At 51.8% G+C, this 24,909-nt stretch overlaps 3 protein-coding genes across 6 annotated transcripts in view; 2 read left to right on the forward strand and 1 right to left on the reverse strand.

Annotated features, from left to right (window-relative positions):
* THRAP3 (thyroid hormone receptor associated protein 3) overlaps window positions 1-6,540 on the forward strand; it is a 75,626-nt gene extending 69,086 nt beyond the window's left edge. For both annotated transcript variants that reach the window (XM_042996499.1, XM_042996501.1), the window contains 3 exons: window positions 2,087-2,282; window positions 2,711-2,854; window positions 4,936-6,540. In XM_042996499.1, coding sequence (XP_042852433.1) covers window positions 2,087-2,282; window positions 2,711-2,854; window positions 4,936-5,157 — 562 coding nt within the window. In that variant the 3' untranslated portion in view covers window positions 5,158-6,540. The remainder of the gene's footprint in view (window positions 1-2,086; window positions 2,283-2,710; window positions 2,855-4,935) is intronic.
* A 1,133-nt stretch (window positions 6,541-7,673) lies between these two features.
* SH3D21 (SH3 domain containing 21) lies at window positions 7,674-20,617 on the forward strand. Of its 3 annotated transcripts, XM_042996504.1 has the most exons (16): window positions 7,674-7,692; window positions 7,847-8,004; window positions 8,096-8,159; window positions 8,410-8,528; window positions 8,796-8,886; window positions 9,061-9,116; window positions 9,206-9,251; window positions 9,402-9,502; window positions 9,622-9,708; window positions 9,872-9,914; window positions 18,763-18,856; window positions 18,944-18,996; window positions 19,133-19,227; window positions 19,386-20,224; window positions 20,310-20,373; window positions 20,452-20,617. In XM_042996504.1, the coding sequence occupies exons 1-16, from the start codon at window positions 7,689-7,691 to the stop codon at window positions 20,521-20,523; spliced, it is 1,986 nt and encodes a 661-aa protein (XP_042852438.1). In that variant the 5' UTR covers window positions 7,674-7,688; the 3' UTR covers window positions 20,524-20,617. The 3 variants fall into 3 exon arrangements, with proteins under 3 accessions (XP_042852438.1, XP_042852437.1, XP_042852436.1); XM_042996503.1 differs by lacking the exons at window positions 7,674-7,692; window positions 7,847-8,004; window positions 8,096-8,159; window positions 8,796-8,886 and having other exon boundaries at window positions 8,300-8,528; window positions 20,458-20,617; XM_042996502.1 differs by lacking the exons at window positions 7,674-7,692; window positions 7,847-8,004; window positions 8,096-8,159; window positions 8,796-8,886 and having other exon boundaries at window positions 8,303-8,528.
* Window positions 20,618-20,622: 5 nt separating this feature from the next.
* EVA1B (eva-1 homolog B) lies at window positions 20,623-23,060 on the reverse strand. Its single transcript, XM_042996505.1, has 3 exons — window positions 22,915-23,060; window positions 22,408-22,513; window positions 20,623-22,179 (listed from the first exon to the last, which is right to left on the reverse strand). The coding sequence occupies exons 2-3, from the start codon at window positions 22,472-22,474 to the stop codon at window positions 21,746-21,748; spliced, it is 501 nt and encodes a 166-aa protein (XP_042852439.1). The 5' UTR covers window positions 22,475-22,513; window positions 22,915-23,060; the 3' UTR covers window positions 20,623-21,745.
* Between the last annotated feature and the right edge of the window lie 1,849 nt (window positions 23,061-24,909).

Consider the following 24,909-nt stretch of genomic DNA (forward strand, 5'->3'; position numbering starts at 1 on the left):
GGCAGCATTCATGCCAAGGTCCTGTCATTTCTGTTTACATCTGTGAAAGTTCCATGACTTTTCAATCATGTCTCATTAAACGTAGAATTGAAGCCCCATACATTCCCATATGAAGCAACACCACTTTTGCTGTTTCTGAACTTTGGCCAGCAGGCGTTTTCATTATCCATTTTCTGATAACAATCCTTTGAGATAAGTTGCATGGTTGGTATGGTACCCACTTTGCCCCTTTGAAAGATAAGCTGAGCTTATAATGATTTTTCTGAAATGACATAATTATCAGCTGACATCAAAACTCAGATCTTCTGTCCCACTTTTTCTTCCTTCCACTGTGTTACTTGTGCATCAGAAGCCCTGGCACTTGCCAGGACTGTCCCCTGACAAAGGGACCTGATAATCCTCAACAGGGAGTGGATGTGGTAGTCCAGTAGTCCTCAGCACTGCTTCTGGTGGAAAGGAGGCAAAACCCCTAAAACATTTCAGGGTTGGGTTTGGATTATTGATCCTGATTCCTTTCCCTGGAACACGTACCTCTTCCCCTGACTTGCTGTGTGATGTTGAAACCCTAGTGTTTTGTGATTGGGGCAAGAAGAAAGATGTTTAATCTCGTTAAATATCATTCTTCAGGGGCTCCTGGGTGACTCAGTCGGTTGGGCATCTGACTTCGGCTCAGGTCGTGATCTCACAGTCCGTGAGTTTGAGCCCAGTGTCAGGCTCTGTGCTGACGGCTCGGAGCCTGGAGCCTGGAGCCTGCTTCTGATTCTGTGTCTCCCTCTCTCTCTGCCCCTCCCCTCTCATGCTCTGTCTCTCTCTGTCTCAAAAATAAATTAAAAATTAAAAGAAATTAAAAAAAAAAATATATATCCCATCACTCTTCAGTTTACAAAAACGGTTTCTCGAATGACTGAAGAACAACTTAACCCAAGATCACACAAGTAATAAAAGTGATACTGGGACTCCAGTCTGAGGCCTTTTGGGATCTTGTTTTTAAAACCTCTTAGAAAAATCCTGTGATGATAACTTAGATTTCCCCTATTTATGAGTAAATGCTAGAAAGAGGCACTAGGATTTAAATATTTAAGTTCTTGAGCTTCTCAAATGGCGAATGTGGTGGGAGAGGGAGCAGGGTGCTTTGTTTGCGAAATGGAGGGGGACATGGGAAGGGAGGATAGCAGTAGGTTATTGGCGCTTGGCTGGCCTTTACCTCTAAGTGTCCTCTACTCCTGGGAGCCTGGCCTTTCTGCCATCTTAAAGGCAGCCAGTAACCCCCACTAGCACATGGCAGGACTGGCACCGACTTCTCCATAGACGGTGACTCATTGTAGTAAGCTAATTTGCCCTGCTCTGTAATTTCTCTCAGATGAAGGGAAGGGAGGGAAGTAACTCTGGGAAGAGTTTTGCCGGATCCTGTGCTTTAATAACTCAACCTGTTTGAGCTCAGTGAGAGGTGGTATGTGGGATAGTGGTATAATTAGAGCTAGGTTTGAACCCCAGTTCTGCTCAGCTCTGTCACCCTGAATCTCTTGTCTATAAAGTGGGAGAAATAATACTGAATAATCACAGCCGCCATTCACTACACACCTGCTATGTCATTGTGAAGTGTTGAAGCATATTGTTTGTTCAGTCTCTAGAACAGGCCTAAATTAGGCCAGTAGTGTTCTTCCTATGAGAAATAAAAGTAATGTAAAGCACTAAACACATGGTAATATATTAAACCTCTGTCCCAGTTCCAGATACGTCATGGCTTGCAATGCAGCGTTCTCTCCTCTGCCTTTCTAGTTCATGCAAATGTATTATACGGGGCCATGGGCTGTGTTCTGTTCCTTCTCTGTGTATGTCCCATGTTCATCACAGGCTGACACATAGACCTGTCACTGAACATGACCCACAGAACTGAGAGGAGGCCTCCTAGGTACCCTGGGTGGGTAAGTTGGGGGTGAGTTGGGTGTTTTGAAGTTACTCAGTGTCTTCAGTGTTTTCATCACAGATATGTTCCTGATTGCCCTGTGCTTCTTACCAGTGAGTACAGCCAAGGGCTGTACCCTGGAGCTTGGTGATTAAATCCCTGGCTCTTCTGTTTTCATAGGAAGCACCGGAGAGCACGAGACCGGTCCAGGTCATCCTCCTCTTCCTCCCAGTCATCCCACTCCTACAAAGCGGAAGAGTACACTGAAGAGACGGAGGAGAGGGAAGAGAGCACCACAGGCTTTGACAAGTCCAGACTGGGGACCAAAGACTTCGTGGGTCCAAGTGAAAGAGGAGGCAGAGCTCGAGGGACCTTTGTAAGATCCTGCCCCCTCTCCCTTTCTCTGAGCCCCTATTCCTCCCAATTGTTTGTTTATCCAAATACTAGTTTTATTGTCCTTGATACAAGGAATTCAGTCTATAGATCCCAGAATCTGTGGTTCCCCTCTTCCTTAAGCTTTTTCTTTTTACTTATTTTTCTTACCTAGAAAGCCTCTTGGGGCTTCTGGCCTCATTATTTCCCCCACTTACCTTGACTCCCTGCTGTGTCTGTAGGGAGGGCCTTGTGCCATATGGTCCTCTCTGTATGGGCTCCAGACTTGAGCTAGAGACCATTTGACCAGCAGATTGACCAGAGGACTGCTGTCTGTTCTGCACTAGAACAGGATTTGAACAGAAGGCAGGGAGTTGTTTTTCTCCATTCCTGACAGAGTCCTTTGTTCCTTTTCCCTACTTAATGCCACAGCAATTTCGAGCCAGAGGGAGAGGCTGGGGCAGAGGCAACTACTCTGGTAACAACAACAATAACAGCAACAACGATTTTCAAAAGAGAACCCGGGAGGAGGAGTGGGACCCCGAGTACACACCCAAAAGCAAGAAGTATTACTTGGTAGGTGTCTGGGATAAGCGGGAAGGGCCGGAGCAGTGCCTTGGGCACACACAGTAGCTGATACCAAGCCTTTAATTGATCTGTCCAGAACTGTGATTAAATACGTGTGTAGGCATATTGCACTGGGAGGGGGCAGGGGGGAGATTCGTACTCGAGGGACAGCACAGTGCCGGCAAAAGATGAGTGTTCTCTTGAGAGCTGGTCCCGGCCTCAGAAGTGTTTTATCGTCTAAGAGGTTTATGGATTCTAGGATAAACAAGAAGGCTTGCTCTGGCCTTTTTAGTCTGTGAGCTTTTTTTTTTTTTTTTTTTTTAAGTTTATTTATTTATTTTGAGAGACAGCGTACAGGGAAGGGGCAGAGAGAGAAAGAATCACAAGCAGGCTCCGCACTGCCAGCACAGAGCCCGACACGGAGCTCAAACTCACGAACTGTGAGATCATGACCTGAGCCAAAGTTCAGAGTCAGACACTTAACCAACGGAGCCACCCAGGTGCCTCATAGGTCTGTGAGCTTTTTAATTGCTAACCCAACCTCAGCCTCCCTCCAGCCTTTATTCAGGGATGGAGTCATAACCCTCTCCCAAGTCTGCAGTTCCACTCTCACTCCCTCGTGCAAGATAGATAGAAAAGACAGCACAGGGTCTCTGTGAGGGAGGGGATCTGTCTCCAGAATGAAATGACACTGGGCTCCTCTCATCTCAGCTTCTGGTCACTCCGAAGTAGCAGGCATTTCCCAGGCTCTCCCTGTCTCCCTCATACTGGGGCTCTTCTAGGCTGGATTACCTTGCCAATGAGTAAGTTCTCTCCGCCTTGCTATATATCACTAGCAGGCCTAGGTCCCAGCACGTGACTCTGAGTGTTGTAACCAAAGTAAACTTGCAGCCAAGCCTTCATCACCCACAAGAAGGGCTGGTGTTGGTGTGTATTGTCAGTTGCACAGTTAGGAAACAGGTTTTGTAGATGGTTGTGTACAGCCAACTTCACTTTTCTGGGGCTGCTAGGAGCTGAGTTGAGACTCCTAGAGGACCCTTGGACCCTCCAGGGAGGAGTTGGTGCGGCCTAGGATCAGTGCTGGAGTGGCACTGCTATAGGAGAATGATTAAAGTCCATCTAGAGCCCTTCTCCCTGTCTCCCATCTGCCTTCTGAAGGAGCATTGCTGGCTTCATGCATTTAGGCTGTTGAACAGGCAGCCCTGGTAAGAAGCAGCTGGCCCTTAGCTGAGTTGACCCCTGGAGCCTGAGGTCCTGCTTGTGATGGTTTAGAGTTTTTGAAGCCATGCGGCTCGTGAGGGAACACCAACTTCTAGTTTTCAAAATGCTTTCTCATTCTTTCATTGGAGCCTCCTTCTCTCATGAGATCATCAGAACAGGATTGAGATGCAGGCTGTGTTTTTTTTTCTGCTCAGCCACACTGCCTCTTTGCATGAAATTAAAGGGGGGATAGAAGATGGGAGGCTGGGTTCTGGTCCTGCCTTTGCCACTTACAGGTCTGACACTGTGACCAAGTCATTTGCCTTTGTTCTCACTTCCTGTTCCGGGGTGGTTGGGGTGGGGGGTGGGGTGGGCGGGAAGAGCTGACATCCCAGCGAGGTATTGAGTATCACTTCCTCTGGTAGCTGCCTGATGTCCCACATCAGACATAGTTTCATGTTTTGGTGTGATTGGCTTTCTCAGACCTGTCCTTTGAGAGATGGTGTATTAAATAACATGGAGTCACCTAAAGTTGCTAAGCCTTTTTCCTTCCTCTTTTGCATGGTGGAGGGTGATAATAATAGGAGGGTAGAAGTGAGGATTAAATGAGGTCATGGGTGTGAACGTCTTTAAGTGCTCAGTGAGGGTTTTATCATCATTATTATAATGCCCCCAAGCCACTGCCTTAGAATTCCTAAGGCACACAACAGGAAGATCGTCTTGGATCTGAATCAGTAGCATTTTTGGGCTAGAGCACAGGGATGAGGACACAAAAGGAACAAACGGTGGGGTGGGGCAAAAGGTTGGTTTGAGAGTCACATTTGGATGAGAAGAGGGCTCTGGCCATGATTGTTCGCTCCAGTACTGATGGCAGTTTTCCTTCCTCTCAGCATGATGACCGTGAAGGCGAAGGCAGTGACAAGTGGGTGAGCCGGGGTCGGGGCCGAGGAGCCTTCCCCCGGGGTCGAGGCCGGTTCATGTTCCGGAAATCCAGCACCAGCCCCAAATGGGCCCATGACAAGTTCAGTGGGGAGGAAGGGGAGATTGAAGACGACGAGAGTGGGACAGAGAACCGAGAAGAGAAGGACAATTTACAGCCCACAACTGAGTAGGGGCCACTCTGATGGGAGCCCCTGCCCAGGGGAGAGAGGGCGCTGGGAAGATGGCTGGTGAGGAGCGAAACAGAGAAGCCTCAAGATTGCGAAAATCCCACCCCCCTCACCCCCCAGCCACGCAGAATCCTATCACCGCCGAAAGCATCCCTGGCACCAAGTCCCACTGGACAGGCGGCCGGCTGAGGGGCCTGGGGGTTGGGCCCAGCTCTGGAGCAGAACACAACACATTGGGCTTTAGCTGTGTTTCTCATTTGTTGTTGGTGTGCGGGGTGGGGGCTGGGGTAGGGAGGGGAGAGCGATACCTGGATTTTGGTTTGTTCCCTATTAGAAACCAACAGTTTTGTTCTTAATTTCATTTGGAGCTAAGAGGACTAATTTGATTTTCAATCTCTTCTCCCTTACCCTGATTTTAAAAGCCCTTCTTCTTCCTTTTTTTTTTTTTTTTTTTTTTTTTTTAGGCATATGTAGTAACCATAGCAGAAAGATTTAATTTGGGCAACTTTGATTCTTCAAAGAGAAAACAAAGCATGTGAATAAACTTTGAAGTGTTCACCTCAGTTTGGGACCAAACTGCTTGGATCTTTGTAAAAATCGGTTTTGTATGTCGAGGAGGAGTTCAAGGCCTTTCTGACCACCTTGTGTTCCCCTTTTCTGCACAGCCATGTATCCGATGGTGTGCTGCTAACCATACCCCACGTCCCCCCCACACCCCAATATTTTCTGATTTCTTCTGGGCTGGGCATCCCATTCTCCACCAGCAGCTCCAGTATCCCAAACTTTGTAGTCCTGCTGATCCTCTCAGCAACAGGGGTGGAAACTGGACGGCAGTTTCTGGTCTGTTTTCTAAGAAACTTCTGAATTCTATTATCTTTACAAATATAAGATGAGAAAATAATTTTTTCAATATTTTTTATTAATCTTTTTATAAAATGAAAAGAAACTCCTATGATCGATTAAGGAAGGTGGTTATGGCTGGGTGGTTTGTGGGGGTTTGTTTTTTCTTTTCCTTTTCCTTTTTTTTTTTTTTTTTTTTTTTTTTAACCTTAAGCTTTAAGTTGAAACATTCTTGGATGTTTGGGGGGAAAACATCCTCTTAAAATGGGTCCTTGTGCTTGCCTTCTGGGGAGGCGGTCCTGAGCAGGTGAATCATATGGCATTTATGCATATGTTATATGCGGACTGCACCCACCTCTTCCCCCCACCCCCAACCTTTGCCTCTTGGGTTGTTGTGCTTCTTTCCCCTTACTTTGCTACATTTCTATAGTTAAGTTGGTTTTACTTGAATGATTCATGTTTAGGGGGAAAAAAATGAAAACACCCTTCAAATTTGTTTCAACTCCTCCTGCAAATAAATAAATAAATGAAGAAGGCAGATGTAAATGGACTCTGGTCATTGTCACCCTTAGTGGGGGGGAGGGGGGGAGGGTACCTGCCACAGCAGCTTCAGGGCAGCTGAAAAGACAAATGTCTGTGAGGGCTGGGCCCAGACTGTTGCTCAGTCTCTTCATCAGCTCCGTGCCCAGTTGTTCTGGGAGGAGACTGCCACCCTTTGCTGGCTAGTAACTCGTCACCCCAGTGGTTTTGCATCATCCTGTAACTTGGACACCCCAAGAGAACTAGGTTTCTTCCCTGTGTTATGGGCAAGGACTTTGGCTTCCAAAGTGGTGGGGTAAAGGTCACGGGTCGTGGACAACAGGTTCAGCCTTCCGTGTTCACCACTGAGCAGAAAGATTACTTGAAAGCCCAGCCTGGATGGGATTGGCACCAGATGGACCCTAAACTTGAGCCCTTACTAGCTCTGAGCTTGGCTCTGAGCAGGAGCCACGGAAGCTCTTCAAGTTCCTTTTTTCTCGCCCTTTTCCCAAGGAGAATCTGGGAGGTGTTTTATGAAACCAAAGAAGCCAGGTGGCGGGAAGCTGGGGTCTCTGCCCTCCTCCTTTGACCTGGGGTGGGGCTGTGGGGGTAACGTGCCTTCCAGGGACAGCAGAGATTTGGAGTACACTAGGAATAGCTTTGTGTGCGCTAGACAGCCACCTCCTCCACCCAGGGCCTGCCTCAGAGCAGCTGCAGCCTGCTGGGGGCCCCACCCTGGTATGCGCCTCTCCCGCCTCTTCCCCTGCTGCTCAAAGCTTGCCAGCGGGGAGAAGATAGGCCAGGGAAGGCTCTGTGCGAACGGTGGGTGGGAGCCTCAGGGCCTACGGCTGCCAGGGAGAGGAGAGGCGGCTAGACTGTAATTTAAGTGACTAGGTTGGGATAAACACGTGGGGGAGCTGTGGCCCCAGCACTGGCCAGGGACCCTGGAGTCCTCCTCATCCCTGGGTTGGGGGCCGAACCTGCTGAGCCGGGCCGCCCCCTCTCCCACACCCACTCCCAGAATCCCGGGCCCGACCTATCGGCTAGCGTCTCCGCCTCCTTCGCTTCACAACCTCGCAGCTCGTCCCACCCATCCTACCTGGGCCCAGTACTCGGCTGCCTTCGGGACAGTACTGTCCTTCCAGCGCCCGGCTCTGGAGCGCGACCCTGAAGCTATGGGTATGTGCAGAGGGTTTGGGGGTGGCGGAAATGGCTCACACCACCGCCCCGCTCTCCCGTTGTCCTCCACGCGGAGCCCGGGATTCTCGCCTAAGCCAGTGTGCCCGGACCGGTCCCTTCTGAGACGCGCCCCCGCCCGGTCCTCCGCCCGCAGAGGTGCTGGTCCTGGCCGGATACCGCGCGCAGAAAGAGGACGAACTGAATCTGGCCCCCGGGGACGTGGTCCGGCAGGTGTGCGAGGGGTCCTCACGGGGCTGGCTGCGCGGAGAGCTACGGGGTCGTTGTGGCCTCTTCCCCGAGAGGTCGGTGCAGGTGAGGCCGGGCCGCAGGTTGGGTGGAGGAGGGTCTCAGTGCGCGCCCTCAGGAACTGAGAGCCCCCACGTCCCCATGCCCTCATCTCCAGGAGATCCCCGAGGCTCTGCGCGGCGCCGGGGAGGCGCCGAGCCCGCGCTGTGCGCGCCGCCGAGGTGAGCGCCAGGCCGGGTGGGCGGGCGCGCGGAGCCTGCGCGGCTCCGGCCACCCCTAGCGGGACGTGACGGGCGCGGCTCTGGGCGGGGCCAATTGGCACTCTGTAGTCTGTGATTGGTTCTTGGGTACAATGCTCCGCCTCAGGGCGGGGCCTGGAGCTTCTGCTAGGGCGCTCCCGGCCCGCCCCTCTCTCAGCTCAGTGGACTGGGGCTCACAGATCAGCGGCCTCTCTCTCTGGTCTGATCTGAGGTCGCCCCGCCAAATCTCGGGGCCCCCAAAGATGGTGCAAGGTGAACTTCAACTACAGCCCGGAGCAGGCGGACGAGCTGAAGTTGCAAGCTGGGGAGATTGTGGAAGTGATAAAGGAGGTGAGGGGACGAGGTGATGATGAGAGGCTTTGGACGGAGGTGCTGGAGGGCTGGAGGTGCTTGAGGTGCTGGAGCGCTTGCGTCCCCAGGGAGATGTGTGAAGTGAGGGTGTGGGCGATGGGGATGGTGAGGGGCGCCGAAACGGGAAAGTGAGGGAGCAAAGGAGGAGGTGGGCATTGGGCAGAATTGGGGCAGAAAAAATGGTGGAAGAATTCTCGAAAGACCCTGGGGCAGAACCAGATGGCCCTGCGTCCTCCTCCTCCCCAGATTGAGGACGGCTGGTGGCTGGGGAAGAAGAACGGGCAGCTGGGAGCCTTTCCATCCAACTTTGTGGAGTTGCTGGACAGTGGGCCCCCAAGTGAGACCTGCACCCTGTGACCCCGAGAACCCTTGTGACCAGACTCTGGAATCTCCAGTGACCCTCCCGGTGGCCTGGGCCTGTGATCCACACATCCTGACCCTGTGACCCCTTTGACCTCTCTCACGATCTAAACTGAATTAGCAAGCCCCCTAACTTCACTGTCCCCACCAGGCCTCGGGAACCCAGACATGCCTTCAGTCAGCCCCAGTCCCCAGCGGCCTCCTAAGGTAAACTGGGTGCGGTGGGCGCAGGAGTGGTGAGTTCCTCTTGGGGAGGTGGAGGCTCAGCTTCTTCTACCCTCCCCCTCCTCCACTAGCTGAGCAGCCTGACCTATGACAGCCCTCCAGACTACCTGCAGACAGGTGAGCACCCAGCCAAAGGTTTCCTGGAAACCCCCTCCTGAGAGCCACCCTGACTTGGGAGAGGGGAACCCCCAACTAGGCTGATGGGGGAGGGAGCAGCTGACTGATCCGGGGAGAAGAGTTGGCTTCAGTGGACTGACCTCCCCTCAGTCTCCCGCCCTGAGATCTATAGGGTGCTGTTCGACTACCAGCCTGAGGCCCCAGATGAGTTGGCGCTGCGGAGAGGAGACGAGGTGAAAGTACTGAGGAAGGTATGAAAGGCGCAGGGCAGGGGAGGCGGCCCGGAAGGGTGCGTGGAGAAGCGGAGGCACCCTGGAAGGAAGGAGCTTGGGGATCTGGCTCACTTCCCCATGGCCTCTTGCTCTCCCAGACCACAGAGGATAAGGGCTGGTGGGAAGGAGAGTCTCAAGGCAGAAGAGGAGTCTTTCCAGACAACTTTGTCCTCCCCCCGCCCCCAGTGAGTATGGAGCGAGACACTCAGGTAGGGGGGGTGGGGCGTGCTGCTCTGGACAAAGTTGGGGGTCGTGGTGTTTAGTGGGCATTTAGTTCACCCCTAAATGAGGGTGAACTTAGAAATGTGGGGACCCTTCTTCAGATTCTGATAATTTTCTTCTTCACAGATCAAGAAGCTGATCCCACGGAAAGTGGCATCTCGGGAGTCAGGTGGGTGCCCAGGAAGCCTGGGATTTGTGTGCGGGGGGTGGATTTTGTTCTCGGCGGGGGTGGGGGGGGGCTCACCAGTTTAGTTGCCCATCCATAAACACCCATAGCTCTCCAGTGGTTCAGTATTATAGCCCCTTAGGAGCTACCTCTATGTGGGTTAAGGACCTGGTAGGAATGTGTGCAGATCAGTGTGTAGGAATCAGTGTATTACTGTGTTCATAATTTTTTGTGTGTCTTGAGAATGTGGCTATCAGCGTGTTTAGATTCATTTCCTTTTTTTTTTTTTTTTAATGTTTATTTATTTTTGAGACAGAGAGAGACAGAGCATGAACGGGGGAGGGTCAGAGAGAGGGAGACACAGAATCTGAAACGGGCTCCAGGCTCTGAGCTGTCAGCACAGAGCCCGACGCGGGGCTCGAACCCACAGACTGTGAGATCATGACCTGAGCCAAAGTTGGCCGCTTAACTGACTGAGCCGCCCAGGCGCCCCATAGATTCATTTCCTTTTTTAAGGAAAGGTATGGATCAATGCGTCTGCGTCTATGAGACCGTGTGTGTGTTCACACGTCATATAAACGTGTCAGTGAATAGTTCTGTTGGGGTATTTTATTTATCTTTTAATGTAATATTTCACGCCAAACGTACATAAGTGCTTTAAACCTCAACAATGGACTCCCGTGAACATTCGCGATCTGTCACCAAACCCAAGAACTAGAATATTGCTAATAGTTCGTGTGTTCCTTTTCTTTCCCATTCTGCTACCTACCCCAAAAAGGTAACCACTATCCCGAATTTTGTGTTTATAATTCCCTTGAGTTTTTAAGTTTCCTTACCTATGTATGGTAAATATGTATTGCTTAATTAATTTTTGCTTCTTTTGAGCTTGATAAAAATGATATCTTGTTTATAGTCTTCTGGGAGTTGCTGTTTCCAATCAACATCATATTTCTAAGATTAATCCATGTTGTATGTAGATGTAAATTCACTAATTTTCCTCTGCTGTATAATATTCCTTGCAGGGAATTTACCACAGCTTCTGTATGTATCTGATCGCCTGATGTTAGACATTTTCATTATTTCTAGTTTTTGTTACAACAAATAGTTCTAACATTCCTGAGCCTCTGTCCTGGTGTGCACGTACAATAATTTCTCTGGGATATAATCCTAGGAGTGGCACTTCTAGATTATAGGGTTCGTGAATGTTCAGTTTTTATGACATAAAGTCGCTTTGGTTTTCAAAGTGTTGTACACTTTAATATTCCACCATCGGTGTATGAGCTGTATGAGATCCTGTTAATCCAAATCCTCTTTAACAGAGGTATTATCAGCTTTTACGTGTGTGTGTGTGTGTGTGTGTGTGTGTGTGTGTGTGTGAATCTAGTAGCTACAAAAGAGCATCTCCTTTTGGACTTAATTTGCATTTATTTCCCTGGTTAGTTATAATTAAAAAAATTTTTTTTAACGTTTATTTATCTTGGAGAGAGAGAGAGACAGAGCATGAGAGGGGTAGGGGCAGAGAGTGAGGGAGACACAGAATCCGAAGCAGGCTCCAGGCTCCGAGCTGTCAGCACAGAGCCCGACGCGAGGCTCCAACTCACAAGCTGTGAGATCATGACCTGAGCCGAAGTCGCTCAACCGACTGACTGAGCCATCCAGATGCTCCTCCCTGGTTAGTTATAATTAGTTGGAGTTCTTTATATAAACTGAATACCAATCTTTTGTGGGTTATATGCCTTACAAATATTTTTTCTCATTGTGGTTTGTTGTCTCTTTTTGTATAATGGTGTTCTTTGATGAACAGGAATTCTTAATTTTAATGCAAGCATATCAATCTTTAATGGTTAGCGGGTTTTTCCTTGTCTAAGAAATCCTTCCTGCTCCAAATTCAGAAAAACAGTCATATATATATATATATATATATATATATTTTTTTTTTTTTTTTTTTTTTTTTTTTTAAATGTTTGTTTTTTTTGAGAGAAAGACAGAGCGTGAGTAGGGGAGGGGCAGAGAGAGAGGGAGACACAGAATCTGAAGCAGGGTCCAGGCTCTGAGCCTTCAGCACAGAGCCTGACACAGGGCTGGAACCCACGGACTGGACTGGGAGATCATGACCTGGGCTGACATAGGGCACCCAACCAACTGAGTCAGCCAGGCACCCCTTCTTCTTTTTAAGCTTATTTCTTCTTTTTAAGCTTATTTTATTTAGAGAGAGAGAGAGAGAGAAAACATGAGTGGCGGGGGGGGGGCAGAGAACAAGGGAGAGAAACAATCCCCAGCAGGCTCTGCACTGTTAGTGAAGAGCCTGATGTGGGTCTTGACCTTATGAACCACCAGATGGCGACCTGAGTTGAAGTCCAAGGCTTAACCAACTGAGCCACCCAGGCACCCCTCATTTATATTTCTTTAAAATATTTGAAGTGTTGCTTTTTAAAGTGCCTTCATCTCTGTAGCTTTGATTTTTTTTTTTTTTTGCGTATTTTTATTTGTAAGAAATTTTCTTTTAATTTATTTTTTTAATTTACATCCAAGTTAGTTACCATATGGTGCAACAATGATTTCAGGAGTAGATTCCTTAATGCCTCTTACCCACTTAGACCATCCCCCCTCCCACAACCCCTCCAGTAACCCTCTGTTTGTTCTCCATATTTATGAGTCTCTTATGCTTGGTCCCCCTCCCTGTTTTTACATTATTTTTGCTTCCCTTCCCTTATGTTCATCTGTTTTGTATCTTAAAGTCCTCATATGAGTGAAGTCATATGATATTTGTCTATTTGTCTTCCTCTGACTCATTTGCTTAACATAATACCCTCCAGTTCCATCCACGTAGTTGCGAATGGCAAGATTTCATTCTTTTTGATTGCCGAGTAATACTCCATTGTGTATATATACCACATCTTCTTTATCCATTCATCATCCATCGATGGACATTTGGGCTGTTTCCATACTTTGGCTATTGTTGATAGTGCTGCTATAAACATTGGTGTGCATGTGCCCCTTCGAAACAGCACACCTGTATCCCTTGGATAAATACCTAGTAGTGCAATTGCTGGGTTGTAGGGTAGTTCTATTTTTAATTTTTTTGAGGAAACTCCGTACTGTTTTCCAGAGTGGCTGCACCAGTTTGCATTCTCTGTGGCATTGATTTTTAATGAGTGACCCAATTAGAACTTTTTCCATATGGACAAGGAGCTATTTCAGCATCGTTTATTATTTTCCGCGTGTGATTTTTACCCAGCTTTTATAAAATTTATTTCTAAATACCACAGATTTTTTTCTTGTGCCTTTTATTTTATTTTATTTTTTTTCTTGTGCCTTCTAAAAAATTAGATATTCTTCTGTTTATTTTGGAATATAGAAATGCATTGATTTTTGTATATTGATTTTATAGCCAGCCACAGTGCTAAACTCTTATTATTTCTAATAGTTTATCTGTGGATTCCTAATAAGTTTTCTTTGAAGACAGTTATGTCATCTGTGACTAATGACAATTTTGCTCTATCTTTTCTACCCCTTATGTCTTCATTTTATTTTCCTATTTTCCTATAGTGGCTAGGGGCTCGATACATTATTGAATAGAAGTAGTCACATTGAGCATCATTACTGTCTTCTGATTTCAAGTGGAATGTTTCCAAACTTCTCCTTTAACAACGATTCTATTTCTAGTTTATTTAGAATATTTATCAAGAGTATGTGTTGAGGCGCATCTGGGCAGCTCAGTCGGTTCAGCATCCAACTTTGACTCAAGTCACGATCTCGCAGTTTGTGAGTTTGAGCCTCGCGTTGGGCTCTGTGCTGACAGCTCAGAGCCTGGAGCCTGCTTCGGAGTCTGTGTCTCCCTCTCTCTCTGCTCCTCCCCCACCCACACTCTCTCTCAAAAATAAACATAAAAAATCTTTTTAATTAAAAAAAACAAGTATGTGTTGAATTTTCTCAAATTGTTTATATGAATCTTTTGAAATGATTCTCTGGGTTTTCTCCTTTATTTATTTATTTATTTATTTATTTATTTATTTATTTATTTATTTTTAATGTTTTTTATTTTATTTTTGAGAGAGAGAGAGTGAGACACAGCATGAGTGGGGGAGGGCCAGAGAGAGGGAGACACAGAATCAGAAGCAGGTTCCAGGCTCTGAGCTGTCTGGCGTGGAGCCTGACTCAGGGCTCAAACCCAGGAACTGCAAGATCATGACCTGAGCCAAAGTCAGACGCTTAACCAACTGAGCCCACCCAGGCGCCCGGAGAGTATGACCTCATCTTAACTTGATTACATCTGCAAAGGTCCCTTTGCAACTGTTATTCAAATGGCTTGACCTTGGAACTCGGGAGAAAACCTTGCATTTTAGGAGCCTTGCACCATTAGCGGTCTAATCTCCTGGTCCCTGGGTACTGATGGCTGACCAAAAATCTGGCTAAATTCTTAAATCAGTTTTAATGAGTTATATTTGTGATTATCCATTTTATCAGTTTTCTAGTTATTTGCATAAAGTCATTCATAATGTTCTTTTATAATCTGTATCTGCACTTAAAAGTCTTTTTTCATTTCTAGTAATTTTTTCCTCTCTTTTTTCTTGTTCAGTCTCATCAGAGACTTGTTAATACATTCAAGTACTTAAAAAGACACCTTTTCTATCGTACCTTTTGTTTTCAAGGTTCATCCATTTTTCCGGTGTCTGCTATGCTTCATTCCTTTTAGTTGCCTGATAATATTCCCTCATATGGATGTACCACAATTCATCCACGTGTTTGCTGGTGGACATTGAGGTTGTTTCTACTTTTGGGGGCATGAACATTTGTGTACAAGTTTTTGTGTTGACCTGTTTCCATTTCTCTTGGGTGTATGCCTAGGCAAATGATTTCTGGGTGCTGTGACTACTCTGTATTTAGCATTGGGAGGAACTGTCAGACTGTTTGCCAAAGCGCTAGTCCCGTTTTCTGTTCCTACCAGCAGGTGCACGAGGGTTCTACTTTTTCCACATCCTCCCCAGCACTTGTTCCTCTCCTTTTTATGATAATCATCCTAGTGTGTGTGACGTGGTTTCTCATTGTGGTTCTGCTGCACCTCTCTGTGCCAGCTTAGATGTGGACTCTCTCTTCATATGTTTATTGACAATTTATATATCTTTTGGAGAAATGTCTATTTGGATCCTTTGCCCATTTTAAAATTGGGTTATTTGACTTGTAGAAGTTTTTTATTTTTTAATGTTTATTTTTTTATTTTGAGAGACAGGTGGGTAGGGGCAGAGAGACAGAGAGAATCCCAAGCAGGGCTTGATCTCACAACCGTGAGATCATATTCTGAGCTGAAATCAAGAGTCAGACGCTTAACCAATGGAGCCACCCAGGTGCCCCGACCTGTAGAGTTTATATATATCTTGAGCAAAGTCCGTTATCAGACACGTACTTTGCACATATTTTCTCCCATCCTGTCGGCTGTCTTTGTACTTTCTTAATGGTACCTTTTAATGCGCAAAAGTTTTACATCTTGATGAAGTCTCACTTCCCTATTTTTTTTCTTTGGTTGCTTGTGCTTTTGGTGTCATATCTCCGAAACCAGTGCCAAGTCTCAGGTTAAACCCCAAATCATGTGACCTCCCTTCTCTCATGGCCGTGAAAGCTGCCAACTCCTGCAGCCTGCCCTAGGCCACAGAGGGTCGGTGTGGATCATGCTGGCAGAGCAGGGACAGGTGCAGCCGTGGGCAAGGACGCCATCAAGCATAAATGCTTCTCGGATTATCTCATGCCTTTGGTCCATTTCCAGGGCATGGAAATGGTGGTTTTGTCCAGCTTTCTAGTTGCTTTTAGAGGTGAGGATTTGTCTGGCCCTTCATTCAGCCGCAGTCAGACCCCCTGTCATTATCCACTCCTTTACCTCTGCTTTCAGATTTTCTGCTCCTTGTCTCACTGTGCTTCCTGTTTACTGGATCTCTCTGCTGTTTTGGCTGTGTTGAATCTGCTATTTAACCTGTAGTGCATTTGATTTATTTCGAGAACGCTGTTTTTCATCTCTAGCAGTTTCAGTTTTCTTTCCCCGCCCTCCCACATTTGCCTGTTTATTCCTGATGGTCCCTTCGTTTCGTGCTCATGTTGCACACAACTATGTTCTCTGACAACTCCTGTGTCTGCTGTGTGTTGTGTCTGCTGAGTTCCATTCTCAGTCGCCTCCTTTCTCGTGTGTTTTATGATTTTTGTGTGTGAGCTCATGACTCGATCCCAACCTGAGTGAGTTGTGTATGCCTCAGTAGGGGAAGATTTCTTCCAGAGAGGACTTGCCTCTACTCCCACCAGTAACTACAGGGCACCCACCAGTAGAGACTACTTCAGCCCTCTGGAAGAAAGGGCTCACTGCTGCGTAGCAACCAAGCTTGGGTTGTGTGGAGAGCCAAGGGAGACACCGTGGGGCATCTGCTCATCACAGGCCCAGGCTCAGTAGCCACAGTAGTGCTGCCCTCTCCCTACTTTTCTGGCCTCAGTTCCCTCCTTTTTTTTTATTAAAAAAATTTTTTTTAACGTTTATTTATTTGTGAGAGACAGAGAGAGAGCAAGTGCGGGGGAGGGGCAGAGAGAGAGAGGGAGACACCAAATCCGAAGCAGGCTCCAGGCTCTGAGCTGTCAGCACAGGGCCCAAGGTGGGGCTCTAACTCACGAACCGTGAGATCATGACCTGAGCCGAAGTCAGATACTCAACCAACTGAGCCACCCAGGCGCCCCTCAGTTCCCTCCTTTTTAATGGACCTCCCCCACCTCTTCGAGTTCCAACAGTGCCTCAAAATTGTATCTTAAGGAGGATATAATTGTTCTCCAGTGGGAGGGCCCTATCGAGCACCTAATCAGCCGAAGTACGAGCAGCTGAAGTCAAAGTTGACATTTACTGAGCTTTGACTATATGCCAAATACTCTTCTAAGCGCCTCATGCGAAGGAAGTCACCCAAACCTCACAACAACCCTACCAGATGTATACTGGGTGGATGAGGATGCCGGGGCACAGAGAGGTTAAGTGACTTACCCAAGTTTTCACACAGCTGGCAAGTAATGGAGCAGGATGTCAAAGCCTGGTGTCTGGCTATAGGATCCATGCTCTAGCCCGCTATGCACACCGTCAGGATTTGTGCGTGTGTCTGCATGTGATACTGTGCGTGTGACTAAATGCCAGCATGTGTGCATGTGCCAGAGTGGCTGGTCGTGTGTCCATGAATATGAATGTCCCCGCGTGTGACTGCGTTCATGCCGATGTCATCTCAGTGTCGCCTTCTCCGACCACCCCATTTAAAATGGACATTCCTGGGGCGCCTGGGTGGCTCAGCTAAGAACCTGACCCTTGGTTTCGGCTCAGGTCATGATCTCACGGTTCATGGGTTCAAGCCTCACATCGGACTCTGCACTGACAGTGCAGAGCCTGCTTGGGGTTCTCTCTCTCTCTCTCTCTGCCCCTCACATGCTTATGCTCTCTCTCTCTCTCTCTCTCTCTCAAAATAAATAAATAAACTTAAAAGAATAAATAAAATTGACATTCCTCTGCTTCTTCTTCCTCAGTAATACCTGATAACTCCAACACATTGCATATTTGACTTTTGCTTATGTCTGCTTCCCCAGTAGAATCTGAGCTCATTTGTTTTGTTTTTGTTTTTGTTTATTGGGTTTTTTTGACAGAGAGGGCGCAAGTGAGTGAGGGGCAGAAAGAGAAAGAGGGAGAGAGAGAGAATCCTACAAGGAGCAGAGAGAGAGAGAGAGAGAAGCAGGGCTCACCCAATGCGGGACTCGAACTCACGAAACATGAGATCATGACCCGAACCGGTCAGATGCTTAACCAACTGAGCCGCCCAGATGCCCAGACCTGAGCTCACTCTGATTGCTGTGGGAACATGCTGTGGACAGGGGGGCAGTGCAAGCCAGAGCGCAGGGTGGTGGCTGTTGCCATAGTCTGGGTGAAGATGCCTGGGTCCGGAGCACTTAGTGGCAGAGGTGGAGACAAGTGATTGAATTCAGGACGTTTTGAAGGTAGAGCAGTCGAGACGGACCGCTGGTTTGGATGTGCAGCATAAGGGAATGAAAGAGGTCAGCGATGACTCCTCTTGTCATCTGAGCAAGTGGGCAAATGCGTGAGGGGGTGTCCGGAAAAGAGGCAGGTTTGCGGGATGACAAGTCAGAGTTCAGTTTTGGGTACATTAAGTGTATGATGCCACTTAGCTCCCCAGCTGGAAACAGAGAGGGCAGTTGGACAGTGAGTCTGCAGCTCAGGGGCTAGAGATGAAAATGCGGGAGTCGTTGGCCTGTTGTTGCTAATTGAATCCTTCAAACTGGGTGAGGTCTCTTAGGGAGTAAATGAGATAGAGAAGACCGAGAAGTTCTACAGAGGGAGGACTGGATTGGGGAAGGTTATTGCTGTGGTCTAGGAAAAAGATGAAGTCTGACCCAGGGAGACAGCCATGGGCACCGAGCAGGAGACAGGTCTTAGAGCTAAGTTTGGATAGGGGCGCCTGGCTGGCTTGGTCGGTAGAGCGTGCAACTCTTGGTCTTGGGGTTGTGAGTTTGAGCCCCACGTTGGGCACAGAATTACTTTAAAAAAGAAAAGAAAAGAAAAGCATGGATTAAAAATGGGCAGGATATGAAAGCACGTTCCCTCCAAAGCCTTCCCTGACAACTGTCTTCTGCCAGGTGCCCCTTCAGGTTGCTCCCATGGTTCCCCGTGCCCATGCGGCACGAGGGCGGTAGGCTTCCCCAGAGTTCTGAGGAGGCAGAGTCAAATGTTCATCTCCTGTCCCTAGTCCCCTGTGCACAGGACAGGGCCACCAACCGTTAGATGAATGGATAAGGGAATGAATGGGTGCCACACTCCCTTCTTCCCTCCCAGCTCCTCTTAAGGAACCAAAAAAGATGATGCCCAAAGCAGCCCTGCCTACAGTCAAGAAGCTGGTGACAGCCCCCACTGGGCCCAGCAAACCCAAGTAAGGAGCAGGGTGGGGGTGGGTAGGGTACAAAGGAAAGGCTGCTCCCTGCCCCCCACCTTCTGGTCTGATGGTGATATGTTTCAGGCCATCTTGGATACCCAGTGGAGACAGTCAGAAGCGCCCCTCCCGAGACTCCGGTAGGTCTCACAGCCCCTCTCCAGCGGGGGTGGGCGAGGAATGGGGGACAGGGACAGGGTGGTTGTGCTGAAGGACAGAGATGGGGAAAGTCCCAGAGTCGGGGGAGCTTGTACCCCTGAGGTTCTGCTCTTCTAGGCTCCAGTGGCAGCTCCCTCAGCAGGGGTCCAGGCCACCCTGGTAGAAAGGGATCGAAAACCCAGACTTCCTGGCAGCGCTCTGCCACCAGTCAGGTAAGAGGGCCTGAGACGCAGGAGAGTGAGACTGCTGGGCAGGGTCTGGTTCCCAGGGGTGTGGCGTACAAGGGGGAAGGATCCCAGGCCAAGGGGGACCTGATTAAAACTGTCAAGGTACCCAGCCCTCAACTGAGACCTGACCTGCATCACCACAGGAGGAAGAGCAGAGCAGCCTGGCAAAGGCCCCTCCTGTGAATAAAACCACTACTCTGGACAAGACTCCCAGCCCAGAGAAGACTCTGTCTCCAGATAAGGCCCCCACTCCAGAGGAAACCCTGACTCCAGATAAGGTCCCCATCTCAGAGGAGGCCCGGATTCTGGAGTTCAAGGGCCCAGCGCCAGAGAACCCCACCCCAGAGGAGAGCCTGACTCTGGACAAGGCTCCCAGCCCACACAGCGTGACTTCTGGGGATGAGGCCCCTGCCCCAGACGTCCCACCTGAGGATGAAGCCCCTGGCCCAAAGATGGCCCTGCCTGGGGATGAGACCCCCACCCTAGAAAAGGTCTTGACCCCTGAGCAGGTGCTCTCTGCAGAGGCCTCCACCAGAGACAACACTCAGCTCCATCACTTCTCTCCCGAGCAAGCCCTGCTGAAGTTCAAGTCTCTCATGGCCAATGAGTCTCAATCCCAAGCGGTCCATATGCCAGAGGACCCTGACCTCTCATACCCTGTGGATCAGAGGGACAGCTCCCCGTTCCAGTCTGAGTCCAAGCCAGGGTCCGTGCCTGCCCAGGAGGTACCTGGGCAGCATGAGGCTACTCAGAAGGAGGAGGCACCCCGCAAAGAGCAGGAGTCCCCCAAAGAGGTAGCCCCTGTTCAAAAGAATCCTCATCCTATCAAGTCGACTCCAGACCCCCAAGAGACTCCCAGCCTACTTTCTCCGGTCCCACAAAATCTCACGGACAGCAAAAGTGACAGAGGCGATATAATGAGGCTACAGGACGAGGTGGGGTCTTTAAAAAGGTCGCTGGAGCGGATGTGGGTGCAGCTGGAGTAAGTGGGAAGGGGGAGGGCAGGGAGGGAGGCGGGGGCTCTAAGCCTGCCCAGCCCACCCCTTACCCTTGGTCTCTGTCCGCAGGAGGAAGCTGACGGACATCTGGGAGGAGCTGAAGAGCGAGAAGGAGAAGCGCCTGTTGCTGGAGGTGGGTGGGGTGCGGATCCCGGGGGGCTGGGGGCTGGCCCTCCCCTGCCCGCCTCTCCTGACGCCCTCTCCCGACTAGGTGCAGATGAAGCAGGAAACCCAGGAGTCCCGGACCCGGGACTCCATCCACGTGCAGACGCAGACGCACTGAGGGGGGGCCCGGGAGGGGGACTACGGCGGGACCTGGGGGGAAGTCAGGCCCCGGCCACCCACGTCCTCCCACACGACTTTGAGAAACACAAGAAAGTAAACTGCGGTGTAAGCGCTCCCCGTGCCTGCCTGGTCCGTGCGGGGGCGGGGCCTGCGTGGCGAGGGCGGGACCGGCCCCGCGCTCCCGGCCCTCCGCATTCCTGGCGGTCTCTCCCGGGCACATCTGGCCAACATGTGGCTCCCATTACCGTTCCCAAGGCCTGCGCGCGGCTATTTTTATCCACCGGATGGCGGGGGTGGGTGGGGGGGCGTCTCCTTCGGACGTCTGCCGGGTGCTGGAGAGACGGCCGGCCGGAGGGGCCCAGGCGGGGTGGGACTCTGCCCGTGGGCCCGGATTCCGGAATCCAGCTGTGCGCCAGAGGAGAGGCTGGGCGGGCCTGCTTTCCAGCCCCGACCCCTCCCAGTTGGCCCCACAGTCCGCTCAGAAGGACTCACTGGAACGCACCTCTGCTCAGACACGAAGTCCATAGCCCAGCTCAGGCACACACGGTTAACATTGGGGCGAATAGTGCCTTGGTGTCGGGGTCCCGGGGCCTGATGTGTGCGTGCGTGCGTGTTTGTGTGTGAGTGACTGCCATGATGCATGATCACAGAGCATTTGTAGGGATGGGGGCAAAGTGTGCCCACGCCTTCCTTCGGCGGGATGGAATGCATCTGTGAGGAAGGAATGCCAGTGATAACTTGTTCTTTGTGCGTGAGGCTGTGAGGTGGTGGAATGTGTGTTTTTGCAGAGTCTGTGAACTGAATGCAAGCATGTGTGCTGAGGTGTTGGGTGGGTAGATGGAGGTGGTCAGCCTGGTGAAAGAGTCGAGGAGGGTCTCAACCCTGGGGCCCCCTGCACGGCAGGAGCCTGGGGGATCTTGGGGGCAGGAGTAACGGAGGGAGACTGACTCACTGAGAATGCAGTTTTCATTGGTCACTTCATCTCTTAACCGGTCCCCAGAGAGAGGCTGGGGATCCTGTGTCCTGTCGTCCCCCACGGGCTTTCTGGCAGGACTGGGGGTCCCGGAAGGTGGGGATCCATGCGCAACAGCACTGAGGAAGCTGTGGGGGGTGGGGCCTCCATAGCACCGCAGGCAGGGGCAGTTCCAACGTCCTGGGGCAGCTCTGAGTTCACTCCCCTGACCAGTACTCAGAGTGCCTCGCAGCGGGAGCGGGACGGGTCAGTAATAGTGCATACGACCCAGGGTGCCTGTGGCCGTGGAGCTGGGCCCCAGCGTGCCAGTACCCAGCAGGTCCGGCTGTCCGGTGCGCCAAATCTCCCTAAGGATCCGCTCGCGCTCCTCCAGGCGCTGCGCCCGCTCCAGCTCCTCTGCCGACGTGAAGACGTTGACGCTCAGGGGCCCGTCGGGTTCGGCGGATAGCTCTGGGCCTGGGAGCGTGTCGTCGGGGCCCAGCCTCGTCACCGTGTCCTCTTCGTCTTCATCGTCGTCGTCCTCGGGCTCCAGGGTGCTGCTGCGGGGGTCCCGGCGCGGAGCAGGGGCCCGGGGCCGCGGGCGGGGCGCACAGGAGATGCTGATGACTAGTAGGCACAGCGTTAGCAGCAGGCCAAAGCAGACTCCCAGCACGAAGTAGAGGCCAAAGCTCTCGGGGTTAGCTGGGGGTCAGAGGGCAGAAGTCATGCAGGAGCCCTGGCTCCCCATTCCATTTAGGGGAGCTCCCCCCGCTTCTAAGTTTGGGGGCCAAGGACAGTACTCCTTATTTGAGAGAGTAGGTAGCCGCCCTCGGGCGGTGGGGGGGGGGCGAGGGAGGTGGGGAGGGAAGGGGTGGAGTGGGGGCTCAGAGGGGCAGGGAGGGGCCCGTGCCCCCCGGGGCCCGCCCTCACCGCGGATGTGTGCGTAGGCCGCCAGGCTGTTGCTGAGCAACTCCATGTCCCTTCTGGGGGCGTCCATGCTGCGCTCCGGGGGTGGAAGGGCAGCCCCCCGGCCAGCCTGCGAGGTCAGCAAGGTCAGATCCCAATCCTCAGCCTAGAGCTGCCCCTACCCGCTTCCTCCGGGCAGCTCCTCCGTGGAAGAGCAGCCCTAGGGCCCACCTTGGCGACAGCAGCTCCCTAACTTCGTTACAGACCTGGTCCCGGCCTGGGGGACCCTTTCCCAGGGCGCAGACGCCCCTCTAACTGGAGGGGTCAGGGGAGTGGGCCGCAGAAGACTCCGCCCCCTCGTCGGGTCTCCAAATGAGGCCCGGCTTCGACGTCCCGGCAGTGGGATGGAGGAGAGAGACGCGAGCGCCTTCCCCACTCCCAGGGCGGGCTCCCGGCAGGGGAAGCCGCCTCCCTCTCCCGTCCAGCCCGCCCCGCGGGGACCCACCGTCCCGGAGGCCCCGGCTCACTCACCGTCAGCGCCCCGCTTCCCCGCTGCCGGCCCCGGCGCGTCCGGCCGCCGCATACACCCTGGACCCGGCCGCTGCCGCCCCGTCCGGTCCCGGCCGCCCCGCCTGCCCCTCTCGGCTCCCAGGCCGCGGCAGCGCGGGCCGGACACGGGCCGATGGACTAGCCGGCGGAAAGTTTCCTCCGAGGAAAGAGGCGGGGCGGGGCGGGGCGGGGCGGGGGGAGGCGGGGAGGAAAAGGGCCGGGAGAGGAAGGGGAGAGGAGCGAGCGACTGGGAGGAGGGGGAGCGAGGCCCGCGGGGCCGCCGGCTCCCCCACAGGAAACCGCTGGGGAGGCCGGTGGCAGCGTCCCGCCCCCAAGCTACCAATAACAACAATAATAGTAGGATGAAGTTCTGCCTGGGTGCCAGGCAGTGCGTGAGTGCCCTTTACGATATTCTAACAATCCTAGAACGTGAGTACCATTGTCGCCACTTGGCAGATAAGTAAACTGAGTCACGGAGTGGTTGAATAATTTTACCAAACGGTCAGGATTTGAATCCACTGCTCTCTGCCTCTAGAGCCCCGGGCTCTTAACCCATCCTCTACACCTTGCTCTTCCTCCCAGGAGGCCCCCTCACCCAGGGAAGATTGCTCCTTTTCTCCAGTCCTCCCCCAGATGTTCACCTTACAACGGAGGGGGCTCTCATGCCCTCCTCCCAGGGCCCAGGCTGGGTGAGTGTGTCCAGCTGGCAGAGATCTTGTCACACAGGGTTAATGAATGTTGGAGTCCGGCTGGGAGCCAGGCGCAGGCCGGCCTTGCAGAGCCCAGCCTGGAACTTCTGGCCCCCTGTGCCCTTCACAAGAGCAGGAGGCAGTGAAGTGACGCGTTTCGCTCCCGGATAAACCTGCCGATGCGGGATGCGGCCTCATCCATGCCCGCCTGGGCGCAGGGCTCGAGGGTACCATGTGTTGTGTGATCCGCGTGTGCGGCCTGAGGCTTCTTCCTGCTCAGACTCTCAGCCCCCCCTGCTGGGCCCCCCTTCCTGTGTTGGGGCTTGGGGTGAGGGGGAGGCCTTCTTGGCGGGAGCCTCAGAGAGGAGGAGGGAAGGAAGGGGGAGAGGAAATTGCAGACATAGCTGAAGGCTCTGCCTGAGGCCTGTGGGCCAGTGACCCCCCTCTCTGTCCAGGCTGGAGACCCCCCACTCCTAGTCCTGAGCCTGGGTTCAAGCAGAGGGCAGATCTAGATGGAGAAAGGGAAGACTGGCCCCCATGGGGGTGGGAAAGGACTCCTGGGTGTTTTGTGTATGTGCGCGGAGGCATTTCTGCCCATATGTGTATGTGTGCACGTCCATTTTCGTGTTGTCTCTGAGCATTTGTGTAGGTGTGGGTACGGCTGTGGATAAATCCATACAGCCATTCATCAGCAGATGCTAACTGAGGGCATCTGCCCAGGACCTCCTAGTAATGGGGGTTCGTTGGGCCATAAACAGAACACAAATGTCTGCCCTCATGGAAAGGACATTACAGACATTACATGATAAAGGTAGCCTGGGTGTTAAGGCTCAGAGGGTGGTGGAGAACACCTGGAGGGCACTGGAGGCGAGGCCTGAATCCTGCCACTGCGGGATCTGGGGGGGGGGGGGGGGTGGGGGGGAGTGTCCGGGCAGGAGTGGGGGCCAGCTCTGAGGCAGGAGTGTCTTGGGGTGAAGTGGAGGGTGCTCGGACTTTACCGTCAGTGTGGTGGGGAACCCTGAGAGTCTCAGGGGAGCGTCACGGGTCCTGATGTACTTTGGAGAGACCCCCCCCCCCCCCGTGGGCGCTCAGTGTAGCATGGGCCGCGACAGGGAGAGCAGTGAGCGACTGCGGCCATCTGATCAAACAGCGCCCCGGGGCTTGGCTCGGAAGTCCCCCTGGAGGAGGTGAGGGCATCACCTTCAAGCGGTCTTCGGAAGGCTTTCAACAATTCCCGCCTTGGACGTGGACGTGAGGGAAAATGTGGGGGGACGGCTTGATGTTGGGC

Source organism: Panthera tigris, chromosome C1, assembly GCF_018350195.1.
Source record: "Panthera tigris isolate Pti1 chromosome C1, P.tigris_Pti1_mat1.1, whole genome shotgun sequence".
In the NCBI taxonomy this organism is placed as follows: domain Eukaryota; kingdom Metazoa; phylum Chordata; class Mammalia; order Carnivora; family Felidae; genus Panthera; species Panthera tigris.

What these genes read in the sequence shown, in the direction of transcription:
- SH3D21 (XM_042996504.1), top strand. An exon ending in GCGCTGTGCGCGCCGCCGAG is followed by an intron (nt 8,160 to 8,409) that starts GTGAGCGCCAGG and finishes GTCTGATCTGAG; the next exon opens with GTCGCCCCGCCAAATCTCGG. An exon ending in AGTGGCATCTCGGGAGTCAG is followed by an intron (nt 9,915 to 18,762) that starts GTGGGTGCCCAG and finishes CTTCCCTCCCAG; the next exon opens with CTCCTCTTAAGGAACCAAAA.
- EVA1B (XM_042996505.1), bottom strand. Translation starts at nt 22,474, where the DNA reads ATGGACGCCCCCAGAAGGGACATGGAGTTGCTCAGCAACAGCCTGGCG. An exon ending in GGCCTACGCACACATCCGCG is followed by an intron (nt 22,180 to 22,407) that starts GTGAGGGCGGGC and finishes TCTGACCCCCAG; the next exon opens with CTAACCCCGAGAGCTTTGGC.